Source organism: Euleptes europaea, chromosome 9 (genome assembly GCF_029931775.1).
Source record: "Euleptes europaea isolate rEulEur1 chromosome 9, rEulEur1.hap1, whole genome shotgun sequence".
Classification (NCBI taxonomy): Eukaryota; Metazoa; Chordata; class Lepidosauria; order Squamata; family Sphaerodactylidae; genus Euleptes; species Euleptes europaea.
The window spans coordinates 67,930,030-67,953,260 of NC_079320.1; the positions used below are offsets into that span (position 1 = coordinate 67,930,030).

Below are 23,231 nucleotides of genomic sequence, written 5' to 3' on the forward strand. Positions count from 1 at the left end.
TTTTGTTTGGTTTAATGGCCCTTCTGATTTCATTCTTGGAGTAGCCGTTTGCTAGCAGTGCGTGATTTAGATGATTAGTTTCTTCCTTGAGAAACTGTGGTTCACAGATCCGTCTTGCACGGTCCATTAATGTTTTGATTATTCCTCTTTTCTGTCGGGGGTGGTGGTTGGAGTTTTTGTGTAAGTAGCGATCTGTGTGAGTTGGTTTCCGGTAGACCTTGTGACCTAACTGAAGGTTTGTTTTACGGATGACAAGGGTATCAAGAAATGGGAGTTTACCCTCAATTTCCTTTTCCATGGTAAACTGAATGTTTGGATGGATATTATTAAGATGGTTTAGAAAGTCCATTAATTTTTCTTCACCATGGCTCCAAATGGTAAATGTATCATCTACGAACCTGAACCAGACTGTAGGTTTGTAAGGTGCCGATTCTAATGCTGTCTTTTCAAAATATTCCATGTAAAAGTTTGCTATTACTGGACTGAGTGGACTTCCCATAGCTACTCCATCAATCTGTTCATAAAATTCTTGATCCCATAGGAAATAACTTGTTGTCAAACAATGGTGAAATAAGGCTGTTATATCTTCTGGAAAAATCTGGTTAATCAATGAGATTGTGTCTTTTACTGGAACCTTGGTAAAGAGGGATACAACATCAAAACTGATTAATATATCCTTTGGATTGAGTCTTAACGGACTGATTTTGTTGATGAAGTGAGTTGAATCTTTGATGTAAGAAGTGGTTTTTCCAATGTGGTCCTGTAGGAGGGTGGTCAAATATTTAGCTAATTCATATGTTGGGGAGTGCCATATGTCGTGAGTGCCATTGGTTCCCCAACATATGAATGAGTGTCGTGAGTGCCATTGGTATGTCGTGAGTGCCATTCATATGTCGTGAGTGCCATTGGTTCCCCAACATATGAATTAGCTAAATATTTGACCACCCTCCTACAGGACCACATTGGAAAAACCACTTCTTACATCAAAGATTCAACTCACTTCATCAACAAAATCAGTCCGTTAAGACTCAATCCAAAGGATATATTAATCAGTTTTGATGTTGTATCCCTCTTTACCAAGGTTCCAGTAAAAGACACAATCTCATTGATTAACCAGATTTTTCCAGAAGATATAACAGCCTTATTTCACCATTGTTTGACAACAAGTTATTTCCTATGGGATCAAGAATTTTATGAACAGATTGATGGAGTAGCTATGGGAAGTCCACTCAGTCCAGTAATAGCAAACTTTTACATGGAATATTTTGAAAAGACAGCATTAGAATCGGCACCTTACAAACCTACAGTCTGGTTCAGGTTCGTAGATGATACATTTACCATTTGGAGCCATGGTGAAGAAAAATTAATGGACTTTCTAAACCATCTTAATAATATCCATCCAAACATTCAGTTTACCATGGAAAAGGAAATTGAGGGTAAACTCCCATTTCTTGATACCCTTGTCATCCGTAAAACAAACCTTCAGTTAGGTCACAAGGTCTACCGGAAACCAACTCACACAGATCGCTACTTACACAAAAACTCCAACCACCACCCCCGACAGAAAAGAGGAATAATCAAAACATTAATGGACCGTGCAAGACGGATCTGTGAACCACAGTTTCTCAAGGAAGAAACTAATCATCTAAATCACGCACTGCTAGCAAACGGCTACTCCAAGAATGAAATCAGAAGGGCCATTAAACCAAACAAAAATCAGAAAACTCAAGAAAAACAGTCTCCCATAGGAAAGGTATTCTTGCCATTTATTAAAGGAGTCACTGATAGGATGGAGAAACTTTTGAAAAAACATAACCTACAAACAGTGTTTAAACCCACCAAGAAAATACAACAAATGCTACGATCAGCAAAAGACAAAAGAGACCCCCTCACCTCTGCAGGAGTATATCGTATACCTTGCAGCTGTGGAGAAGTTTACATCGGGACCACAAAACGCAGCATACAAACAAGGATAAAAGAACATGAAAGATACTGCAGACTTGGCCAACCTGAGAAATCAGCAGTGGCTGAACATGGACTGACACAAACAGGACACAGGGTCTTATTCCAAGACACTGAAAGACTGGACAATTCTACCAACTATTTTGTCAGATTGCACAGAGAAGCCATTGAAATTCATAAACATCAGCACAACTTTAACAGAAAAGAGGAGAGTTTAAGAATGAATAAGGCTTGGCTTCCTGCCCTGAAAAACCTCCAGACAAAGACAACATTCAACAATAGCCATACAGATTAGCTTTGGATTACACACATTAACAGATCACTTCAGGATACAATGGTTCCATATTAACATACCATACCCTCATTAGCACATTATCTTGATACTTACAGGACAATACTTTTGCAGGACAATACTCAGCTCAAACCCAATCCCTTTCTGACTATATATTACTCTTCCTACACCCTTGACACTGAGAGACACTGTCCTTCAGTGTTACTACTCTGAAGATGCCTGCCACAGTTGCTGGCGAAACGTCAGGAAAGAAAATTCCAAGACCACGGTTACACAGCCCGGATAACCTACAAGAACCAATGAACTCTGACCGTGAAAGCCTTCGACAACATTTCTATCCCGCCTTTCCTCGTGATTCAAGGCGGCTTACAATAACTATGGTTTAGCATGATGTCTGAGTTGACAAATCATGGTTTATGACCTGAAACCATTATTTGAAGCATTTCCTTTTTGTAATTATGGCTTAGTGTGATATCTGAATTGGCAAACCATAAGTATGCCTGTTGCCCTGTCTCCAGATGCACTTCATTCATTCATTCATTCATTAACCTTTAATAGGCATAGTTCAAAAGACATCTCGTACAAATTCTCATGATCAAAATCAAATCACACCAACCCAAGATGAACAAACCAGGGCCCTAAGGCTCCGAAATATACAGAATATATAAAATACAAATAAATAAGAAATATATAAAATATTCCACATTATTGAAATTAAGCAAAAGGTTAAAATAATCTGCCCATCCAGCCGGACTGTGATATAATACAATAATAGTCATAATCATTGGCCATTCACTAGATAAACTGCAATCACAACAGCAACTTAAAACATTAGACGGGCTTCATGGATCCCCGTCTCAATAACGTTACCAAAATTTTTGCAACTGAAGCAGTTGTTTCAGGCTTAGTATCAGACAATAGAGCAAATAACATTCGACTTTTATTATTGACTATTTCGGTATCAAGCAGATCTAATAGACAGTCATTACGAGGGCCCTCACCCAGGCGACATTCCAATATAATATGCATAAGCGAATCTGGAGATCCTGAGCCGCAGGGGCAGAGTCTCTCCTGATACGGAATGTGACTAAATCTGCCTAGTAGGACCTTCGATGGAAAGGCATTCATACGAGCTAAGAAAAAAGCTCTTCTTTGGTCTGGATCAACTAAATTATGAAAATAATGAGCAATAGTGCTTAGCTGGCTAGAAATGCCAAAAAAAATCAGGTGAACATATATACGCCTTAGTAGGGAAAAGGGTTTGCAGCTCATGATCCAGAAGCCTTTGCTTGATTACTCGAAAAGCGGATCTTTCATCAAAAAGTAATAAAGAGTCAAAATCAATTCCAATACAAGCCAACTTCTGAAGAATAACTTGGGATCATTGCAGGCTAAAAGGATCACTTTTCAAATAGGCTAGAACACTATCAGGTACAGATCTAAAATGGATTTTAATCCAATATTTAAAAGTGGCAATCCAAGCCTTGGTATTAATATTTGGCCTAACTCTGCACAAATAGCTAGGTAGGAAATGCATTTAGGTGCTCCTAGAATTCGTCTTAGAAAAGAGGCTTGAATGCTCTCAATAGTTTGATTGAGAGCTGTGATCCAAATGGGACAGCCGTATAAGAGTTGTGGCAGCACCTTGGCATTAAATATTTTAATTGCCCCCTGAACATATTGATTACCTTTAGCAAAGAAAAACTGTGATATCTGAACAGCTGAATGTTTGGCCAAATTAATTGCATGAGATCAATGAGAGTTCCAGCTTAAATTATGCTGAAATGTAACACCTAGATACTTGAAAGTTTTAACCTGTTCAATTTCTATACCTCCCAATAGACAATTTCTGTGTGTGTCAACTTCTAGAGAAAACCATTACTTTAGTTTTGGCATAATTAATTGCCAGCTTATTATCTTTACAGTATTGATAAAATGATGTCAGATATCTTTTCAGGCGGACCCTGGTTATTGAAAGCAATGCAGTATCATCTGCGTACAGTAATAAAGGAGATGGGCGACAAGCAAGCTTTGGGGGGTGTCCATCAATGGAATCTAGTCTGCCAACCAAATCATTCAAAAACAAATTAAAAAGTTGGGGAGCAAGGATACAGCCTTGTTTAACACCAATTGTTATAGGAATCCTGTCAGTTAAATCAGATGCACTTGTACCGAGAATGCTGAGCAGATACAAGATGAAAGCAGACAAGTGATGCTAAACCACTGTTTGCCTGGACATTTGGAAGCTCATAATTTGGTTCAGGGCGATGTGTGAATTAAGCCAAAGAGTTGTACAGAAATGCTTGAGGAAGTTCTTTGGTAGACTTTCATGTACAAAAGTTAAATACTTCTGAAACTGAAGGTAAGGTAATATACCTAAAGGCATTAATTCATAATAGGAAAACTTTTGTTACCTGTTTGCAGTAGGCCACCCAAGGCATTATGGATTTTTTAAAATGCAAGTAGCAGCACTTCTGCTTTCTCACATAGCAGATCACACGTAGAAATAAAGGTGGAAGAGAAATAGTAATCTTTTTTTTTTATTTGTACTGTGCTAACAGGTGAGCCTGGTGCTTCAAAAAAGCAAATAAACAGACATGCCCTAAGAATTTACAGTCCATGGTTTAGGCGTGGAGAAACCAGTGAGGGATAGAATAAACAAGAGAAGGACAGGAAGGGAAAAGATGGAAGGTAAAATGCCTGCAATTTGCATGGTGACCACTTAGAGCCCCCCCCCCCAAATTTACAACAATAATAATAAGAGAACAAAGGGAAGCCTAGTTTGGCTGCAAAAGTCAAGGAGCATTATCCAGACCACCATGAGTACAGTAGCCATGTTTTGGGGATCCCAGTGGAGCTCAGTAGAGTCTTTCCTTTGCTCTTAGGCTAACATGTGCAAGCAGCTTACTGGGACTTTGGGCTAACAGGAAGTCTGTGTATATTTCCTGTATCCCCATCCACCCCCTCCCATCCATGTAAATTTCCCATTCCCCAGAAGACAAGAAATTTGTGTTAGGATAAGAGGGGAAGGCTGAATGGGGATATGGGAGTTACACATAGATGTCCCATACATCCTACTGTCATCATCCTTCTGGTGTACATGCTTGTGAATAGGTAGAGGCACAGAGAAAATGGCTGTGTGGAGCCCAGTCAGGAACTCCTGTACCTTTGGTTGACTGGACTGTACCCAATCTGAAACTGAAAAGTGTGGACTGGCAAATGGATGTAATAGTGTATGGAACAAGCTAGGAAACTTTTCTGAAGTGAAAAAATAAATCAATTTATTTTGCACAGATGGAATAAAGATTTTGCTAGGGTATGATATGTGATGATTTTCACAGTTATTGGAACAAAATCATAACTTTGTGGTTTCTCCCCAATAGTATTGCAGTTTAGAAAAGAGACTGCATGTGTGAGAGGTCATATTACAAGATCCTTTCCCTAGATTTAACAGCCACTGGCTATCCATCAACCACTTCACACTTTAAAAAGGGGAAATGAAATTTAATTTTTCCTTGACACTTTAAAGAAAAAAGTTGCCACATCTCTCACGCAATTGACCGATATGTTTGACAGCAGATAACGCAGTATCTGCTTCTCAGAAAGTGTCTGTAGCTGTTTTATCCAGGGATTGATATATTTATTTTGTGCAATATTATTTGTGGACATGCTAAAACAATGTGAGCTAGGGAGTCTATTTGATCTGGATAAAAAGGGCATTTTTATTATAAAATCACAAAAGCTTAAATGTACTCTTTTTAAAAAATCCAGAAAATATAGAAGACTGTTTAAGGGGGGGGACACACCGAAAACATACAAAACAGTAATTTATCATTGTGAGTTCATTGTTTTAGAAAATAGTGATGATATAGCTGGGAGGTCAGAAAATGGTTAGACACATTTATGGATTCCCGGACCATCAGAGGTCTACTAGAAATCTTTAAAGCTGCCATTAGTTCATTATCACCTATTCCTAGCTTGACTTCTCAGAAGTTTTGTAGAACCACCAGGACTTCATTCATTCATTCATTCAAATTCAAAAATAACATTATTAGAATAGAACATGTAATATTTGTCCATATCTTCCAGAGAAGAAATTTTAAGTTCCCTCCTGTAGACTTTAGTACAAAAGGTAAAATGTAAAAAACATCCCCCGACTCTTTTGAAGTCATTCGTAATCTTTTTTTTGGGGGGGTGGGGGGAGGACTCAGCCTCTTTTCTACATCTTTCTTAGCTGCCTCACCAAAATATTTTTATGCAGATGTTGATATTCTGATGTTGAATTGATTATGATAGGTTGAACATCATAATGAATGAACTGTAGTGATATCTTGCTTGTGTTTGCAGATAATTGGCATTCCATCCCCTTCATCCTTGTTTAAGCACATTGTTCCAATGATGCGCTCTGAGAGCATGGAAATTACAGAATCCCTTGTTCTGGGCCTTGGCAGGACTAGCCCAGGTGCTTTCAGGTAATCAGTTTATGTCCTGTCCATCCAGCAGGGAGCAAATCACCATATTTCTGTCAATTCACAGAGCAGTAATAGGTGCTTTATAAATGAATAGTGCTGTCTAAGCTGTGTGCATGCTGGGCTTTTCTATCCCTTGGTTAAGTATTTTTGAGCACTGTCACACTTCACATGCTTAGACTGGCCTTTGAATGTCTTTGGATAACCCACAATGTTGCCTCCTAACATGTGTGGGTTCTAGTACTGTAGGGTTTAACTAGCGTATGTATGTTTTTAGGAATGCTTTTCTATTTGGAGAAACAAAGTAATGCCTGGAGTTGAAACCCTGCTATCTTGTCTTGTTATCTGCTGAATGCCTGAAGACTACGTATTTGTAACAGATGGGTTCTTGACATGTCATGGTAGTCCTTGTACTGCTGCTTCTTGGTCTGCTGACTCCCCCCCCCCCCATTAATTTTAATGGAAAAGATGAAGCAGAAACTGCTTCCCTGCTTGCCATAAAGTTTGCTTGCCTGGATTCATTGTGGCCATCCTATCTCATTAAGAATTTCTCAGTTGTGTTTTAAATTATAACGCTTTAAACACTTGCATTAAAAATTTATCTTGAAAATGATGAATTAACATTTTCAGCTGATTGTGGAAGAGTTTGGACTTGAAAGTATGTGCTATCAACGCAGCTTAATATCCTTGTAAAGAAGACATTAATTTTCATCTTTTTTAAAAAAATGGGTTGGTTCAAAAAAAGAGAGCAGAGCTCTGCTTACAGAAAGATTTTCTGGTTTTCCCTTTCGTCCTGCACATCCGGAAAATGTGCTTCTGAGGTTTGTTGATGGCTTTTCATGCAGTGTTGGTGGCTGCAGCTCAAGGGGGGAATCACAGCTCTTCCTTCTGCAGGCCTTCTCTTCAGGCAAGGGCCAGTTTGGATTCAGACCACTGGATGCGTTGGGTTATAGTAGTTGCACAGAAAGTAGCTGTTCTAAATTTCATTAGTCAAGGTCTGTTGAGAACCTCGTTAAATTTAATGCAGTTTTGGATTGGGGCATCAAAACGATGTACTACATTTAATTTGTAAAATATTAAAGTTATTCTGCGTAGTGTATTGTCACTGCAATGGGCGAGAGTCAACTGAAACTGACAGTATTTTTTCTTGGTCATATTTGGGAACCTAAGTACTGATCTCATTGACTTGTATCTTTCATCCAGGGAATTAATAGAAGAGCTGCATCCTATAATTAAAGAAGCACTTGAAAGAAGGCCAGAGGTAATGGAGATGTTAAAAATTGTGTTCAGTGTCCTATTTTTAGACTTTATCCTTTACATTCTAGGTGAAAAATGAAAGATACACTTGATATGTGTGACTAAAATGTAAGGTAGATCTATGACAAAATATACCGCTGACAAGGTTTTGCAGATGGTTACGTATAATGACTGGGATCCAAAGCACAATGATACTTCCTATCCAGTTGTGTATTTAGCTTGTGTAACTAACTGCAGAAGCTAAATACACAGGTTTGCATATGCTTCAGTTCTTGAAGCTTGAACAAGCCACCTTCTCAAGATCCTGTTCATATGCTTAAAATATGTTGTTATGCTTAGAAGGATATTTAATTTCTTATTGATCACATTATGTTGTTAGCCAACTAGTGATGTAATTTATTTGTGTGTATTTCTTGTTGTAGAATAATTTATATATCCTCTTTTTCTAGTTCAAGTACAAAGGGATGTAGTTAGATGCAACCAGTTGGAAGCTGCTCCTGTAGTTGGTTATAACAATAGACAAATACTGCCCAGAGCGATTCTAGTGGTTGCAGGCAAATTGCTCCTGTTGTAAATTTAAGAAATTATCCAACATCCTCCAATGTATTTTGAACAGTGAGATTTCTTTGTTGGAAAAAAAATGGACCCAAAAGCTCTCTCTGCTCCAGGATGAGCATTTTCTGTTTTAGTATGCATTGGCTGGTTTTGCAGTAAATACCTTGGCACAAACTTGAATCCCTTTGAATTTGTTGTGCAGTCTTTTTGGTCAATAATTGGTAGAAGTAACCAACTCATGCCAGTACAACTTAATTTGTTCTAAACATGAAAGCATTCCCCAGGCATTATGTCTTGGGAGTCTTGATCTGAATATAAGAAGGCATGTATTTAGGCTAGTTTTGGAAGAAATGAACAATTTGAGATTGGTTTACCCTTTCAGTCCCTAATGCCAGAGAACTTCTTTGTGTATAAAAATTAGCTTTTTCAAATTAGTACTTTATTTAATTTGCCTTTGACTATCATTTGAAAGTCAAATCCAGGGCTGTTCTGCATGATTGTACATCCAGTGTGGTTTAGTGGTTAGAGTGTCAGAGCGGGATCTGGGAGACCCAGGTTCAAATCCCCATTCCCCCGTAGAAGCTTGCTGGATAACCTTGGGCCAGTCACACACTCTCAAACCTACCTCACAGGGGTAGGATAAAATGGAGAAGAAGAAAATTATGTCAGCTGATTTAGAAAGGGTAGGGTATAAATGAAGTAAATAAATTATTTGGAAAGTTAATTTCCGTTCATGTGGGAGAGGGGGCATTTCTACCTGTTCCCTCTTCATACTTGAGACTCCTACCCAAGCTCTTCCTCAGGATTTCCTGATCCTCACAAACAACTTCTCAGAAGAGCAAAGAGGACTGCAATACGAAAGGGGATGTAGCAACAGTCTATTCCATGCGAAGCTCTACTCACAGTTATTTAGTTCCTCCCTTTTGCTTTAGCCTGATATACCTAATCTGACAAAGGTTGTACCATCATGAGAATAGCATAAGTGTGATTTCTTCACGCCACTTTCTCTTTTCTAACAGAATATGAAACGGCGCAGGCGTCGAGATATTTTACGCGTACAGCTAGTACGAATATTTGAACTGTTGGCTGATGCTGGTGTCATTAGTCACTGGTAAGCATGACATATTTCTGCCAAATGTTTATATGTTACAAAATAAGGTCAAAACCTTACTGAGGCAACAGATTTTAGGAAAAGAAAGTCTGCCTCTTTGTGCCAGTATGAGTGCAGGTAAAGGGGAGGGAGGTGGGAATGCCTGAGTTCTGTGGGACATAATCAGAATACAGAGTACTATACCATTTCCTTGGTTTTTAAACTGATAGCACTGCCAGAACTCAGGCTTTTTTTCAAACTGCTTGGTTTTGTGGAATAACTATTGAATAGGCAATGTGTGATGAAAGAAAAAGTAAATATTGCATGACTTCCGCTTAAAATTATCCAAACAGCATTTGGGTTATTTAAGCCTCACTCGCATGAGAGAAAGTCCTGAAGCACACAAGTGAGAATCAGAGTGCAAGATTCTGCATCTTCTCCAGTATATTCTTGAGGTCAGATCCTGCTGGCATCCAAGCATGATGGGGTTGTTATTCTGACAGTTCCAGTTATTATTCACGAGGGTGAGGAGGGTTAAAAAGAACTAGCTCGTTATTTCAAATATTTTGAAAACTTTAAAATGGCTACCATAATGATTAATTTGTAATACGTTTTTAAACTAGTTACTTCAATCAAAAAGCATGTTTAATTAAAAAGCATCCCAAAGAAGGAGGAGCAGTTGGAGAAGCTGATCTGAGTGTATTAGTCTGAATAAACTAACTTGCCTTTCACAACGCCAAATGTCCAAAAAGTTTGAGAAATGAAATGGTTTTATTTTTTTGTCTAGAATGTGCACTTTGTTCAAGCTTGTATATTATGATGCTGGTGTATTTAGTATTTGTGTTCTAGACCTTTGTTTTTATTTGGTTTGCTTTAATAAATATTATTTTTTTTTTTTAAAAATTAAAAAGTATGAGCCCTGATTCAAGCTCTGCACTAAGATGCATCGAGTGATCCAGTAACCCAGTGCGGTCATAGCTGCTTTTTATAGGACTAAGGAAGCTTGTCTTGCAAGTGGGTCAGTTAACTCCTGGATCCAGTCTTAGTTGCAGAGCTGTTAGTTGCTGCATTGCTGCTGCTAAATAGAAGGTTTTGGTGCTTAGTAGCTCGGGCAGTTCCTGCCCAATGCTATGATTTTACAGCTGTCTTTTGGGGAAAGTGTTGCAGAACCCTGTGCCTCATTCGTATTTGCATTTTTCCCCTCTGTAGCGCGAGTGGTGGCCTTGATAATGAAACACATTCCCTTAACAACACTTTGTTGGAGTATGTGGATCTAACCAGGCAACTCCTAGAAGCAGAAAACGAAAAGGACTCTGACACATTGAAAGATATCCGATGCCATTTTAGTGCCTTAGTGGCGAATATCATTCAGAATGTTCCAGGTATTCACAATAAACATCACATTATGTTTTTAAATGTCAGACCCAATATATTGTTGTTCCTTATAAGCAAACATGCTTTTATTTCTGTAGTTAAATGTTCTAGTGACGAATGGGTTGTATTTAAAATCCATGTGTTTGTGTAAGGGATTATTACTCCTGTTTTAAATCCATAGTAACTTTGTTTATCCATCTATTCATTCAAGGAGTTTCATTCTATCTTTCCATCGGCACAAGGCAGCAAAAAGGGAATAAAGCATACCCCCAAATTCTAAAAGCACCATTAAAATCTTTCTGATACTTTAAAAGTTGACACAATATATAAAACTTACTCCAGCAACTTGCAGCTTATCTTGAAGGTTAAGAATGGTTTAAAAAAACAGATCCTGGTCACAACTATATTAGAGTCTATAGGTTCTGCTGGGTTTCATTCTGCAAAAATATATTCAGCAATAGCTATAGAAAACATCTATCAACACTTGTTACCACAATTCATTGTAATTTGGAAGGACAATACTGATTGTTGGCTCTGGTCAACTTTGGGCATTTCATCCTTGATCTGTGGTATTTAGTAGGGGTGTATATTTGGCTAAGCCCTGATCTGGATGGCCCAGGGTAGCCTGATCTCATCAGATCTCAGATGCTAAGCAGGGTCAGCTCTGGTTAGTATTTTGATGGGAGACCATCAAGGAATACCAGTGTTGCTGTGCAGAGAAAGGCACTGGCAAACCACCTCTGTTAGTCTCTTGCCATGAAAACCGCAAAAGGGGTCGCCGTAAGTCGGCTGCGACTTGTAAAGCCGAATTGAAAAAAAAAAAAACTAAAAATGCCTTTTCAGTATTTTTGGGAGAGTTTTTTAATGGTAAAAAAATGGCAGTGATTAAAGGGAGCCAGAAAAGCAGATCCTGAATAATGCCAAATTTTTTTGGCATTATTCTGGGCCACTTTGCTCCCTCGGCCATTTCCTCTCTCCCTCCCCCTTACTTACCTGCTGGCTGAGTCCTTGCCTTTACCCATTTCCTAGCGTTCCAATAGCCCTCCCCTGCAGCCTCCAACTTTGGGAGGGGCAATGGAGGGTGATTCAAGCTTGGGGCTGGAGCACTTGGTGGACTTGCAGCTCTGCGCAGCATATTTTTCGTGTTCAGGTTTATTAAACCCGAAAATTTTCAGTCATTTGAAAAAGCCAAATCCTTTATATTCGGCTTTTTCAGATTTTCGAAATATTCCAGATTTAATGAACCTGAAAAATACCAGAAAACAATGGTGCACAGCTCTAGTATTTCATTTCTTCTTGAACTGTTGTTCTCTAGTAGAGTCTGTGTGCAAAGACACGGGCAGTTTCTATCTTGGAACTGGAAAGATACTTTAATATATGTCTTTTGGGGAAAGAATGCAACATATTGTTGGCCAAAGGCCTGTATTACTGAGTGTGAAGTATAAATGACAACCTTGCTGAAGAGATTCCATTTTAAGTTTGCTTGCCTTTGAAAAACTCTGGTGTTTGGGTTTAGCTTACTAAAGGTTGTCTTTTAAATAATCTGTTTCTTTCTTAGTGCACCAGAGAAGAAGTGTCTTCCCCCAGCAGAGCCTACGTCACAGCCTCTTCATGTTGTTCAGTCACTGGGCGGGACCATTCAGCATCATGTTTACTCCCCTTGATAGATACAGTGATAGGAACATGCAAATAAACAGACACCAGTACTGTGCATTAAAGGTAACGGTCATCTTAAGAACATGCGTTGGCAAATGTTTTTAATTGTTAAGGTGACAATTGTATCCGCTGCTGCTTATTTAATTTTTGTCTGCAGCAGCTGCTGTTTGTAGGGAAGAGTTCAATCTGCAGCAGCTCCATTGTTAAATCTTGGACAGCAGTTGTTGGGAAAGGCCTTTCTCTTTCTAAGACCCTGAGCAGTTGCTTCCATGCAGCATGAATAATACTAACCTGTATAAACCAGTGATCTGACTTGGTATGAGACAGAGGTTCTTGGAGCACCCCTGGTGGAGTCTTTCAAAGGTTTTGCACAACAGTACTTTCCTGCACATTCTTTTTCAATGAGGGTTAGACGTAATTTTTATTGGTGTCATGAATGCTTTTTATCACTTTTTAGAATTTCTGTATTTTAAAGTTATTTTCGGATGGAATTTTGTCTCTTGCTGTGTGTGTCTTGCCTAGAAGTAGACTTATTTATTTAACTATTTATACCCCATCTTTCCCTTATGGCTCAAGGTCGCTTACAATCCTAAATTAAAACCATCCATAACACAGTAAAACCCCATAGGGAGGGGACAAAGGGAGCTTTGACTTTCAAAAGCTCCTAACTCCTAAAATCTTGTTGGTCTCTAGGATGCTACTGGACTTGAATCTAACAGTAAAACACCATTAACACACCCCAAAGCAAATGCCACACCTTAAACTCCATTAAAAGCCCTAGCAAATAAAACAGCCTTAAAGCAGCTCCTAAAAACATCTAAGGACAGCACCTTCCTCACCATATCCAGGAGCCCATTCCAAAAGAGGAGAGATACTCCTGAAAACAGGCTGTAGTGGGTATCAGGTGGGCAATTGAAGTGGGGGCACAAGCAGAAGGTGACGGCTAGAGGGCTGTAATTAGTGAATAGGTACATATGAGGAGAAATGGTCCTGGGTCATAAAGGGTTTAGAAGGTTATAACCAGCATCTCAGATTGAAACTGAAAACAAACTGGCAGCCAGTGCAGATGTTTTAAAGTTGGCAAAGTGTGTTCTCGTTGTCTCGTCTCCAACAATCATTGGGTTCTGAATTCTAAACCGATTGCAATTTTCTGGTTGCCCCACATAGAATGTGTTGCAGTAATCCAACCATGAGATTACAAAGGCATGGATTAGTGCGGCCAGGTTGGCTGAGTCTAAGAAAGGGAAGAGTTACCAAACAATACACAGCTGACAGAAAGCACTCTTGGCCACTACACCAAACTTCTTCTCAAACGGCAAGGCTGGATCCATGAGTACTCCCAAGCTCTTAACCTGCTCTGCAAAGTGCCAGTTCTGTTCCATCCAAAAATAAGTGGGCCTGTTCCCCCTAAAGCATCAACCTTTCCAACCAGCATCTGTCTTCTCTGGATTCAACTTGTTCTGTCTTTGCCACTTAAACACGGCCTCAGAGCACCGATTGGGAACCAAGACAGATATGCATCTGGAGCTTTAGGTAATTTTGAGGACATCCAACCCCAAAACTATTGACAATCTTATATAAATATTGGAGGGTATAGGTGACAAGATGGAATCTTGTAGCACTCTATAACACAGATCCAAAATGACTGACGTTACTCTTCCAGTGAAAAGCCCTGTGTGTCTGATAAGACAAGAAATACTGAAACCACCAAAGGGCAGCTACTGCAGTGCCAACCCTATATTCCAGTGGCTAAGAATGGAGTGGTCAGGCATGTCAAAGGAGTTAATAGGTCTAACAATATTAACAGGGGATTAATTTATCTTGTCCAGATTTAGATGAAGAACATCTACCAGTGCAGTCAGAGTGGGGTATTTTTTTGGGAGTATCCACATGACATCATGCTGTATTTGTGCACTTTTTGGATTTTCCCCTACTTGGCTCCATTCTTTTCCAGTCCTGCTTTGCTGTGATCTTTCATGATATATCATAGAGTGGGTTTGTGCACAGTGTGTATAGGAAGGTATAATGTTTTTAATCTCCCACCCTTTCACCATTTTTTCATCATCACTCCCCTCTCCCCATGCATCTCTGGAGGATACTTTGCCTTTTTTATCGTTACTTGCTTTATTGCTAAAGCACTACAGCAACTACCAGTTTTTTTCTTCTTCCACTGGCATGGAGAATGGCCGGCATGAGGGGATGACTGAGGAAAACATCGAGAATACTGCCAAGTGGATGATCCTTGGGCATTTGTAGCAGCAGTGACTGAATGCTGGGGTAGTGTTACTATGTGGAAGCGTCATATGATTGCTTGTCAGATTTTGGCATGAATTTATAAAGCCTTACAATCCATCAGATGCCAGGCTGCTATAAATGCTTACGAAGTAAAATTATAACCATCTAATCTCTCTGAATTGTGTTTTTAATTTTAAAGGCTATGTCTGCTGTGCTATGTTGTGGTCCTGTTGCAGATAATGTAGGTCTCTCATCAGATGGCTATTTGTACAAATGGTTGGACAATATTTTGGATTCACAGGATAAGAAGGTAATTTATACGGCACCAGTAACCTTTAAAAAGTGTATCTGCCTTCAAATAATCCTAGGATAATTGAGATTCATGAAAGCTGAAAAGTGTAGCTTCTATCCATCCTTTACACCCTTTGTAAATTACCGTATTTTTCTCTCCATTAGACGCACTTTTTTCCTCCTCAAAAGTGAGGGGAAATGTCTGTGCGTCTTATGGAGCGAATGTGCCCACAGAGCCAGCTGGGCATGCTGGAATGACGCGAGCCGGCTCTGTGCGCCCCGTTCCAGCGCGCCCAGACGGCTCTGTGTGCCCTGCCCGCCTCCCAGCTGGCCGTCGGGGCGGGGAAAGCCGGCTCGAGTCGTTCCAGCACGAGCCGGCTTTCCCCGCCCGGACAGCCAGCTGGCAGGCGCACAGAGCCGGCTCACGTCGTTCCAGCGCAACGCGCACGCGCCCAGCCGGCTCTGTGCGGCCCTGCCCTCCTCCCAGCTGGCTGTCGGGGAGGGGACGCCGGCTCGCGCCGTCCCAACGCTCATGCACCAGCCGGCATTCGCTCCATAAGACAAGTTTTTAGAGGAGGAAAACAAGATTTTTTCTTGTTTTCCTCCTCTAAAAACTAGGTACGTCTTATGGAGTGGTGCGTCCTATGGAGCAAAAAATACGGTAAGGTGTTAAATTTTTAACATGATTAAAGACTGCCATCCTAAACCTGAAATCATGAGAGCCAGCGTGGTGTAGTGGTTAAGAGTGGTGGTTTGGAGCGGTGGACTCTGCTCTGGAGAACCAGGTTTGATTCCCCACTCCTCTACACGAGCAGCGGAGGCTAATCTGGTGAACTGGATTTGTTTTCCCACTCCTACACATGAAGGCAGCTGGGTGACCTTGGGCTGGTCACAGCTCTCTCAGCCCTACCTACCTTACAGGGTGTCTGTTGTGGTGAGGGGAAGGGAAGGTGATTGTAAGCCGGTTTGATTCTTCCTTAAGAGGTAGAGAAAGTCAGCATATAAAAACCAACTCTTCTTCTGAGTGGGTGTTTAATTAGAATGCACCACCGTAAATGGTAACGCCTAAAATGTGGTTTAGTCTACAAAAAAATTTGAAGACCTTTAAAAACCTATTACTCTGCAGCTTTCTTATGAGATTGCCTATTTTTAAGACATATTTATTATTGGGTTATGCAGTTATATAAGTAATTGCCTAATTGAATATTATAAAGATTGTAAATGTTTGCAACAGTTAGATTTCAAGACAACCTTTAACTGTTTGTGTGCTGAGTTCTGTATTTTTTGTGTTCGTTTAGGTTCATCAGCTAGGCTGTGAGGCAGTTATGCTACTGTTGGAGCTCAACCCAGACCAGAGTAACCTCATGTATTGGGCTGTTGATCGTTGTTATACAGGCTCGAAGAGGGTGGCAGCCGGATGTTTTAAAGCCATAGCCAGTGTGTTCCAAAACAGGTGCTAGAGAAACAAAAATGTCTAAGATTTATTTAATTTATGTATGAATGTATACACTCATGTAATTTAATTTATTCACTGGTTTTCTTTCTCCCTTCACAGGGATTACCAGTGTGATACAGTTACTCTCCTCAATCTTATATTATTTAAAGCAGCAGATTCTTCTAGGGCCATCTATGAAGTTGCTATGCAACTCTTACAGGTTTGTCTGCAAGAATTAATTTTAAAGTTTCAAAATACATATTTTTGAAATGTTTATAAAATATTGATCAGGAAATGATTATGCAAGTAAGATCGTTAGGCATGTTTTTATGATGCATCTATTCATTTAAATAGAACTCAGTGGCTGTTTCAATATTGGTATATAAACCCTTGTTCACTGCAGTGAAATTGTGACTGACTTTGCCACTATCCTCACTTGCCAGCAGATGGCAGAAACTCATTAGTCTTGTCAGGCTTCAACTGTATTCTTTCCTAAAGCTCAAAATTCTTACATTTTTAACCCTTCCCATGGCCTACATCTGGAACCTAGAGGCCACTGTGTGTGTGTGTGTGTGTTTAAAGTTGAGTGAGACGCAAGAATTCATATAGGTTTTTTTTGTGCTGTCAAGTCACAGCTGACGTATGGCAACCCCACAGGGTTTTCGAGGCAAGAGACATTTGGAGGTGGTTTGCCATTGCCTGCCTCCGCATCACGACCCTGGTGTTCCTTTGAGGTCACCCATCCAAATACTAACCAAATAGTTCATTGCCTGAAAAAGGACTGTTATAATCAAGGCAATATGAGAAGCTCAACGGAATTTGAACAAATAATAACCAAGTCACAAGATTACCTGTTGACAAAACTATACCAATTTCAAATACTAACTCTGCTTAGCTTCTGAGATCTGACGAGATCAGGCTAGCCTGGGGCTATTCAGGTTAGGGCATTCATGTAATGCAATGCACTAAAAACCTCAGTGATCAGTGATTAATATCTATGTTTTAATGCATGTTGGCAGTCTGTAAATCAGTGGTTCCCAACCTTTTTTTGACCAGGGACCACTAGGACCTTTTTGTTCGGTGCAGGGACCCCAAGGTTCAAAATAAAAATTCTGAGAATTTGAAAATAAACTTTAATCATAACTGTTAGTTAAACATTAAACTTAGAATAATATTTGAATATATTTTTTTATAATAGAGAACTTTTAATTGTAAATCAATGTGATTTTTGAGCTTGCATCCTTTTTACAAGCTGGGCAATTCTGGGGCTAATACTGTTGCTCAGAGCTACACGAATATCATCACTTGCTTCCAATCAAAAGAAACTGATTCAAACGCATCCTTACAGTGCCTATCATTTTGGAATTCAATGACCTCTTCCTGGATTACTTCTGAAACCTCTTCAACAGCAATACCAAAAGGATTGCGAATCAGCTTTTGGGTATCTTCTGATTCGGTCTGGTTATATTACGGGAACTTTATAACTTTGTTTCGCGGACCTTAATTTAGTTCTTGCGGACCCCTGCGGACCCCCGGTTGGGAACCAGTGCTGTAAATGAACATTGTGTAGGATTATTGTTTTGAAAACAGTCCACTGTGGAGTTTGCAGTCCACTGTGTTACTCATGATTGTTTTACACAGCTGACTTCTGTTTTTCTAGATTTTAGAACCGAAGATGTTTCGCTATGCTCATAAACTAGAAGTTCAGAGAACTGATGGGATATTGAGCCAGCCTTCACCTTTGCCGCATCTGTATTCTGTTTCCTATTACCAACTCTCTGAAGAATTAGCAAGAACCTACCCAGAATTAACTCTTGCAATATTTTCAGGTATCTTTTGGTTATACCAAGTTAAAAAAAAATTAAGCCATCTAAGGGCACTTCACTTATGCTATTAAGCTCAGTTTGACTTTCTTCTTGTTAACAATAGCCTGCACCAACATCTGGTAACACAGTAAATTCCAGTGGATGCCAGACAGCAACAAATGTTTGAATCCAGTGTTTCCATGAATGGTGCAAGTTAACGGAAGCTATTTTTGTTGCCTTCCCTTTCTTCCTGCGGCCCTCTGCACATACACCCCAAAGTCTTTTGCTGAGGGCTGGGCTACTCTTCAGATTGAGGGGAGGGGCTCTGCAATAGGAATCAAACAAAAAACAGAACAGCCACTGCAACTAACAAACAAAAAACAAAACTACCACCACCAAGAGCAAAACTATCTTTTATTTAAAAGCTCAGGCAATTATGGAGCTTAATGGGGAAGGTACCAAGTGAATGTTTCTGTGAAGAGTGTTTTGCTATAACCAGCATGCTGCTATATACACTACTCTCCATTAGCTACCCTGCTTAAATTCTGAAGGCAGGAGCATGCAGAGAAAGGGATCTTTGGGGTCATCAATATTGGGCAGATTCATATAGGGCAGTTTCTCAAATGAAGGATTAATGCAAGGGCTTTCTGCTCGGCAGGACTGCTTTTCTCTATATGAACCTTGAGAGCCAGCTCCAGTCATTGCAGCGGTGGTGGCGTGCCATCCCCACTCCTGTATAAGAGCACGAGCAGCTACAGCCTGCTCACTGGCTTTTTCCTTTGCCGCCCCCAACATTGTGGTACATCCTGTCTGAATGTCTGAAAGAAGGAGTTGGGAATGTTCAGTCTGGAGAAGAGGAGGTTGAGGGGGGGAACATGATTGCTCTCTTTAAGTATTTGAAGGGCTGTCACTTAGAGAAGGGCAGAGAGCTGTTCCTGTTTGCAGCAGAGGATAGGACTCGCAATAATGGGTTTAAATTGCAGGCGGAGAGGTACCGGCTGGATATTAGGAAAACATGTTTTACAGTAAGAGTTGTTTGACAGTGGAATCAACTACCTTGGGAGGTGGTGAGCTCCCCCTCACTGGCGATCTTTAAGCAGAGGCTAGACAATCACTTCTCAGGGATGCTCTAGGTTGATCCTGCATTGAACAAAGGGGTTGAACTAGATGGCCTGTATGGCCCCTTCCAACTCTATGATTCTGTGATTCTATAGGACCCACCTTTGGTGTCTTTCAAAAAAGACTGTAAGACTGAGCTTTTTAAAAGGGTGTTTGGGGTTTTGTAGGTGAGCTATTGTGTGGAGATTTTAAGTGGCACCTGTTCTTATGTATGCCACTTTCTGGTTTTAACATGATATTACCTGCCTTGGGTATCAGATTACTGGGAAAAGGTCAGCCCCATCAGTATTTTTATACAGTTGGTTTCCCAGATAGAATCATATTAGTTCTGAGAAGCAAGTAAAACTGGTAATAATGAACTACCAGCATCTGTTGATATCAAGTTAAACTGTTTAGCATTGAAAACACTGAATTCTTTGGTAGTGTTTTAAACCCATTAAAGCAAATTTTTGCCAAAATTATCTACATTTAAACAAAAAGAAAACTCTTGAAAATATATATGTCTGCAAAAGGAATTATTGTTATCTAATGCAGTAAATTGTCTTACATAAACATTTTGTACCATATATTTTGAGTATAACCTTGTCTTTCATTTCACTCATTCTTAATGGGGAAAAAATCACAGGAGTTCTTTTTTTAGTGTTCCCTCCAAAATTCCCAATTTTTCTTTGGAAAATTTGAAAAATTTGGGGTGGGGAAAGGCCTTGGAAAAAAGGAGGGACCCCCCCCCCGAATTATTCATTTTTTCTGGGCCTCTTCACATTTACACAGTTAAATGATTTAATTTTGCATCTTGCTACAATCTCTTACAATCCTGTGGTTGGTGCACAAATGTTTTATTCTTTTGGAAGTATGCACATTCTCAACATCTGCTGGCATCTGGACTGTTAATGTCAGCTGATATGATATACTGCTTCAAGCAGCTTCAGATCTTTTGATTTGATTTTCTCATTTTTTCAAATGGTGATTTCAAGTGCTTGTGCATGTTTCGTAGCATTTTGTTGAAAGTTCTGTAAATAGTTTTCTTATACCATTTTGGCTGGCTGTTCTGTTTCTGGGGAAGGAAGAGAAGATTCTCTTCAGTAGGAATACAAAGCTTTGCTACCCAAATGAAAAGCAGCAGCTGTTCAGTTCAGTTGAACACAAGTACCTGAAAGAGTGTAAAACAATAAAAATCTTCTTTTTCTAAAAACACTCGGATTTGCTTTTATCGATACAGAAGTCAGCCAGAGAATTCAGACAGCGCACCCTTCTGGAAGGCAGGTGATGCTACACTATTTGCTACCATGGATGAATAATATTGAGTTGGTAGATTTGAAACCTTTACCCACAATTCGTCGGCAAGATGAAGACGAAGAGGATCCCTTGAAAGATAGAGAGCTGATGGTGAACAGCAGGCGCTGGCTGAGAGGAGAAGGTTGGGGATCACCACAGGCTACTGCTTTGGTTTTAAACAACCTCATGTATATGACAGCAAAGGTAAATATGCCCGGCGTTGCAGTGGACTGTACATTCTGATGCATGTCATTCTCAGGAGAGATACTGGACTTCATTGACCACATTTTATTAACAGTTTTTTTTTTGTTTTTTTTACTTTTGTGAAATTTGGGACCCATGATAGTTTTTTACCTGTTTTTTGAGAATTCTGGATAATGTACTGTAACACTACTGACTTGCCTGGTAAGCTGCCCATTATTCATTGGTTCTAGCTGAGGGGGTTCTTTTCCCTTCCCCAGCTACTACAGAGGGGCTATTTATAAAACATTTTCCCTGGGGGAAGCGTGTGGGGGGGAACAAATGAGAAAAGACACTGCAAGAGCGTACATTTAAGCTGTCAATCTGTGGCAAGTGTAGAAGTTTTGGCAGGGGCCATTGTTTCAGTGATGAAGCATCTGCTTCTCATGCAGAAGGTTCAGGTTTAGCCCTCAGCATGTACAGTTGCAGGGTCTCAGGTAGCAGGCTCTTTCTCTGCCAGAAACTCTGAGAGCTGCTGCAGTGAGTGGCAACAACTGTAGAATGAACAAGGGTCTAACATACAAGGCAGCTTTGCGTGCTTATTGCTTGCTGCTCCAGGCCTTTTTCTTAGCAGAGAAAAAATTCATACAAAAATGCAATAATTAAAATAATTGTGAATTACCTTGTTGATGGTAATTGTGCATCATCCCTCTTCTAAAGAAAATAAAGCCCTGTAGTGGATTTCATTGGGTCTCTTTTTAAATATCATGTACATTGAAATCAACCAATGGACAGGGCAACAGTGACAGGGCTATAGCTGAATTGGAAACAAATCTGCTTGCTTCATTCTGATCAGGCTTTCTGTTGCTTCGTAATCATGGGACATTGAATTGCTAGATGAAGTTTATGGATTTGAAACAAATTATTGTCTTGAGTGCTGTACCAAAATCATCAAACTTGACAGGGTGGAATGACTTTACTTTTTTTTTTTAGTATGGTGATGAGGTGGCCTGGTCTGAGATTGAGAACGTTTGGACTACTCTAGCAGACAGTTGGCCGAAGAATCTGAAAATAATTCTGCACTTTTTGATCAGCATTTGTGGAGTGAATAGTGAACCCAGCCTCTTGCCTTATGTAAGTATTTGGCCCTGTATTCCTGCATTGCTTCTCTGTTCCGCTAGAGAATAGTTTTCAATCAGGTCCTTTCTTCAGCCGTGGCTTTTGCGGCGCAAGCAAAAGCAATGTGAAGACTGGTGTGGCATCATGGATAGATTTAGATGAGCAATAAATACTTGGTCTCAAACCTCTGACTAGACGAAGAAGAGGAGGAGTTGGTTTTTATACCCCGCTTTCCCCTCTACCTTTAAGGAGTCTCAAAGTGGCTTACAATCACCTTTCCTCCCCGCCCCACAACAGACACCTTATGAGGTAGATGGGGCTGAGAGAGTTTTGAGAGAACTGTGACTAGCCCTAGGTCACCCAGCAGGCTTCATGTGGAGGAGTGAGGAATCAAACCTGGTTCTCCCTATTAGAGTCCGCTGCTCTTAACCACTACATCATGCTGGTTCTCATTATGAGCTCATTATGTGATCTTGGCCGGTCACATTTCTTGGCCCAGACTCTCTCACTGGGTTGTTATAAGAAAAAAGGGGTAGCCCCCATGTTAGTCCAAGTGTGGAAGAAGAATGGTATAAAAGTTAGGATATTCTGTACGATAAACTACCCCCACCCTCTGCTGCTCTTCTTGTCTTGAAGGCCCTTCAGGTACAGTGCAAGAGCTGAGTGGTGGGCTTCCACTCTTGTAATGCCTCTTGTGTGCTTTGCCTTTCAGGGGTTTCTCCCCAGTAGCAGAGCAGCCATGCAGATAGCTACAAGAGCCAACGTGGTGTAGTGGTTAAGAGCGGTGGTTTGGAGCGATGGACTCTGGAGAACCGGGTTTGCTTCCCCACTCCACATGAGCGGCGGAGGCTAATCTGGTGAACTGGATTTGTTTCCCCACTCCTACACATGAAGCCAGCTGGGTGACTGTGGGCTAGTCACACCTCTGTCAGCCCCACCTACCTCACAGGGTGTCTGCTGTGGTGAGGGGAAGGGAAGGTGATCGTAAGCTGGTTTGATTCTTCCCTAAGAAGTAGAGAAAGTTGGCATATAAAAACCAACTCTTCTGCTTCTGCTTCAGTATAGGGAAGAACACAATCCATGCACTACTTTGATTAGGGTCAACCCAAAAAGACAC

The 23,231-nt window shown here is 40.3% G+C and overlaps 1 protein-coding gene across 1 annotated transcript in view; it reads left to right on the top strand.

The window, feature by feature from the left end:
* The window catches only part of FRYL (FRY like transcription coactivator), a 165,233-nt gene that overhangs the window by 80,542 nt on the left and 61,460 nt on the right, over positions 1-23,231 (top strand). The window contains exons 23-33 of the mRNA XM_056855634.1: positions 6,602-6,726; positions 7,927-7,984; positions 9,555-9,646; positions 10,835-11,007; positions 12,558-12,718; positions 15,090-15,200; positions 16,480-16,634; positions 16,737-16,836; positions 18,277-18,445; positions 20,760-21,019; positions 21,989-22,129. Of these exons, the coding sequence (XP_056711612.1) occupies positions 6,602-6,726; positions 7,927-7,984; positions 9,555-9,646; positions 10,835-11,007; positions 12,558-12,718; positions 15,090-15,200; positions 16,480-16,634; positions 16,737-16,836; positions 18,277-18,445; positions 20,760-21,019; positions 21,989-22,129 (1,545 nt within the window). The remainder of the gene's footprint in view (positions 1-6,601; positions 6,727-7,926; positions 7,985-9,554; positions 9,647-10,834; positions 11,008-12,557; positions 12,719-15,089; positions 15,201-16,479; positions 16,635-16,736; positions 16,837-18,276; positions 18,446-20,759; positions 21,020-21,988; positions 22,130-23,231) is intronic.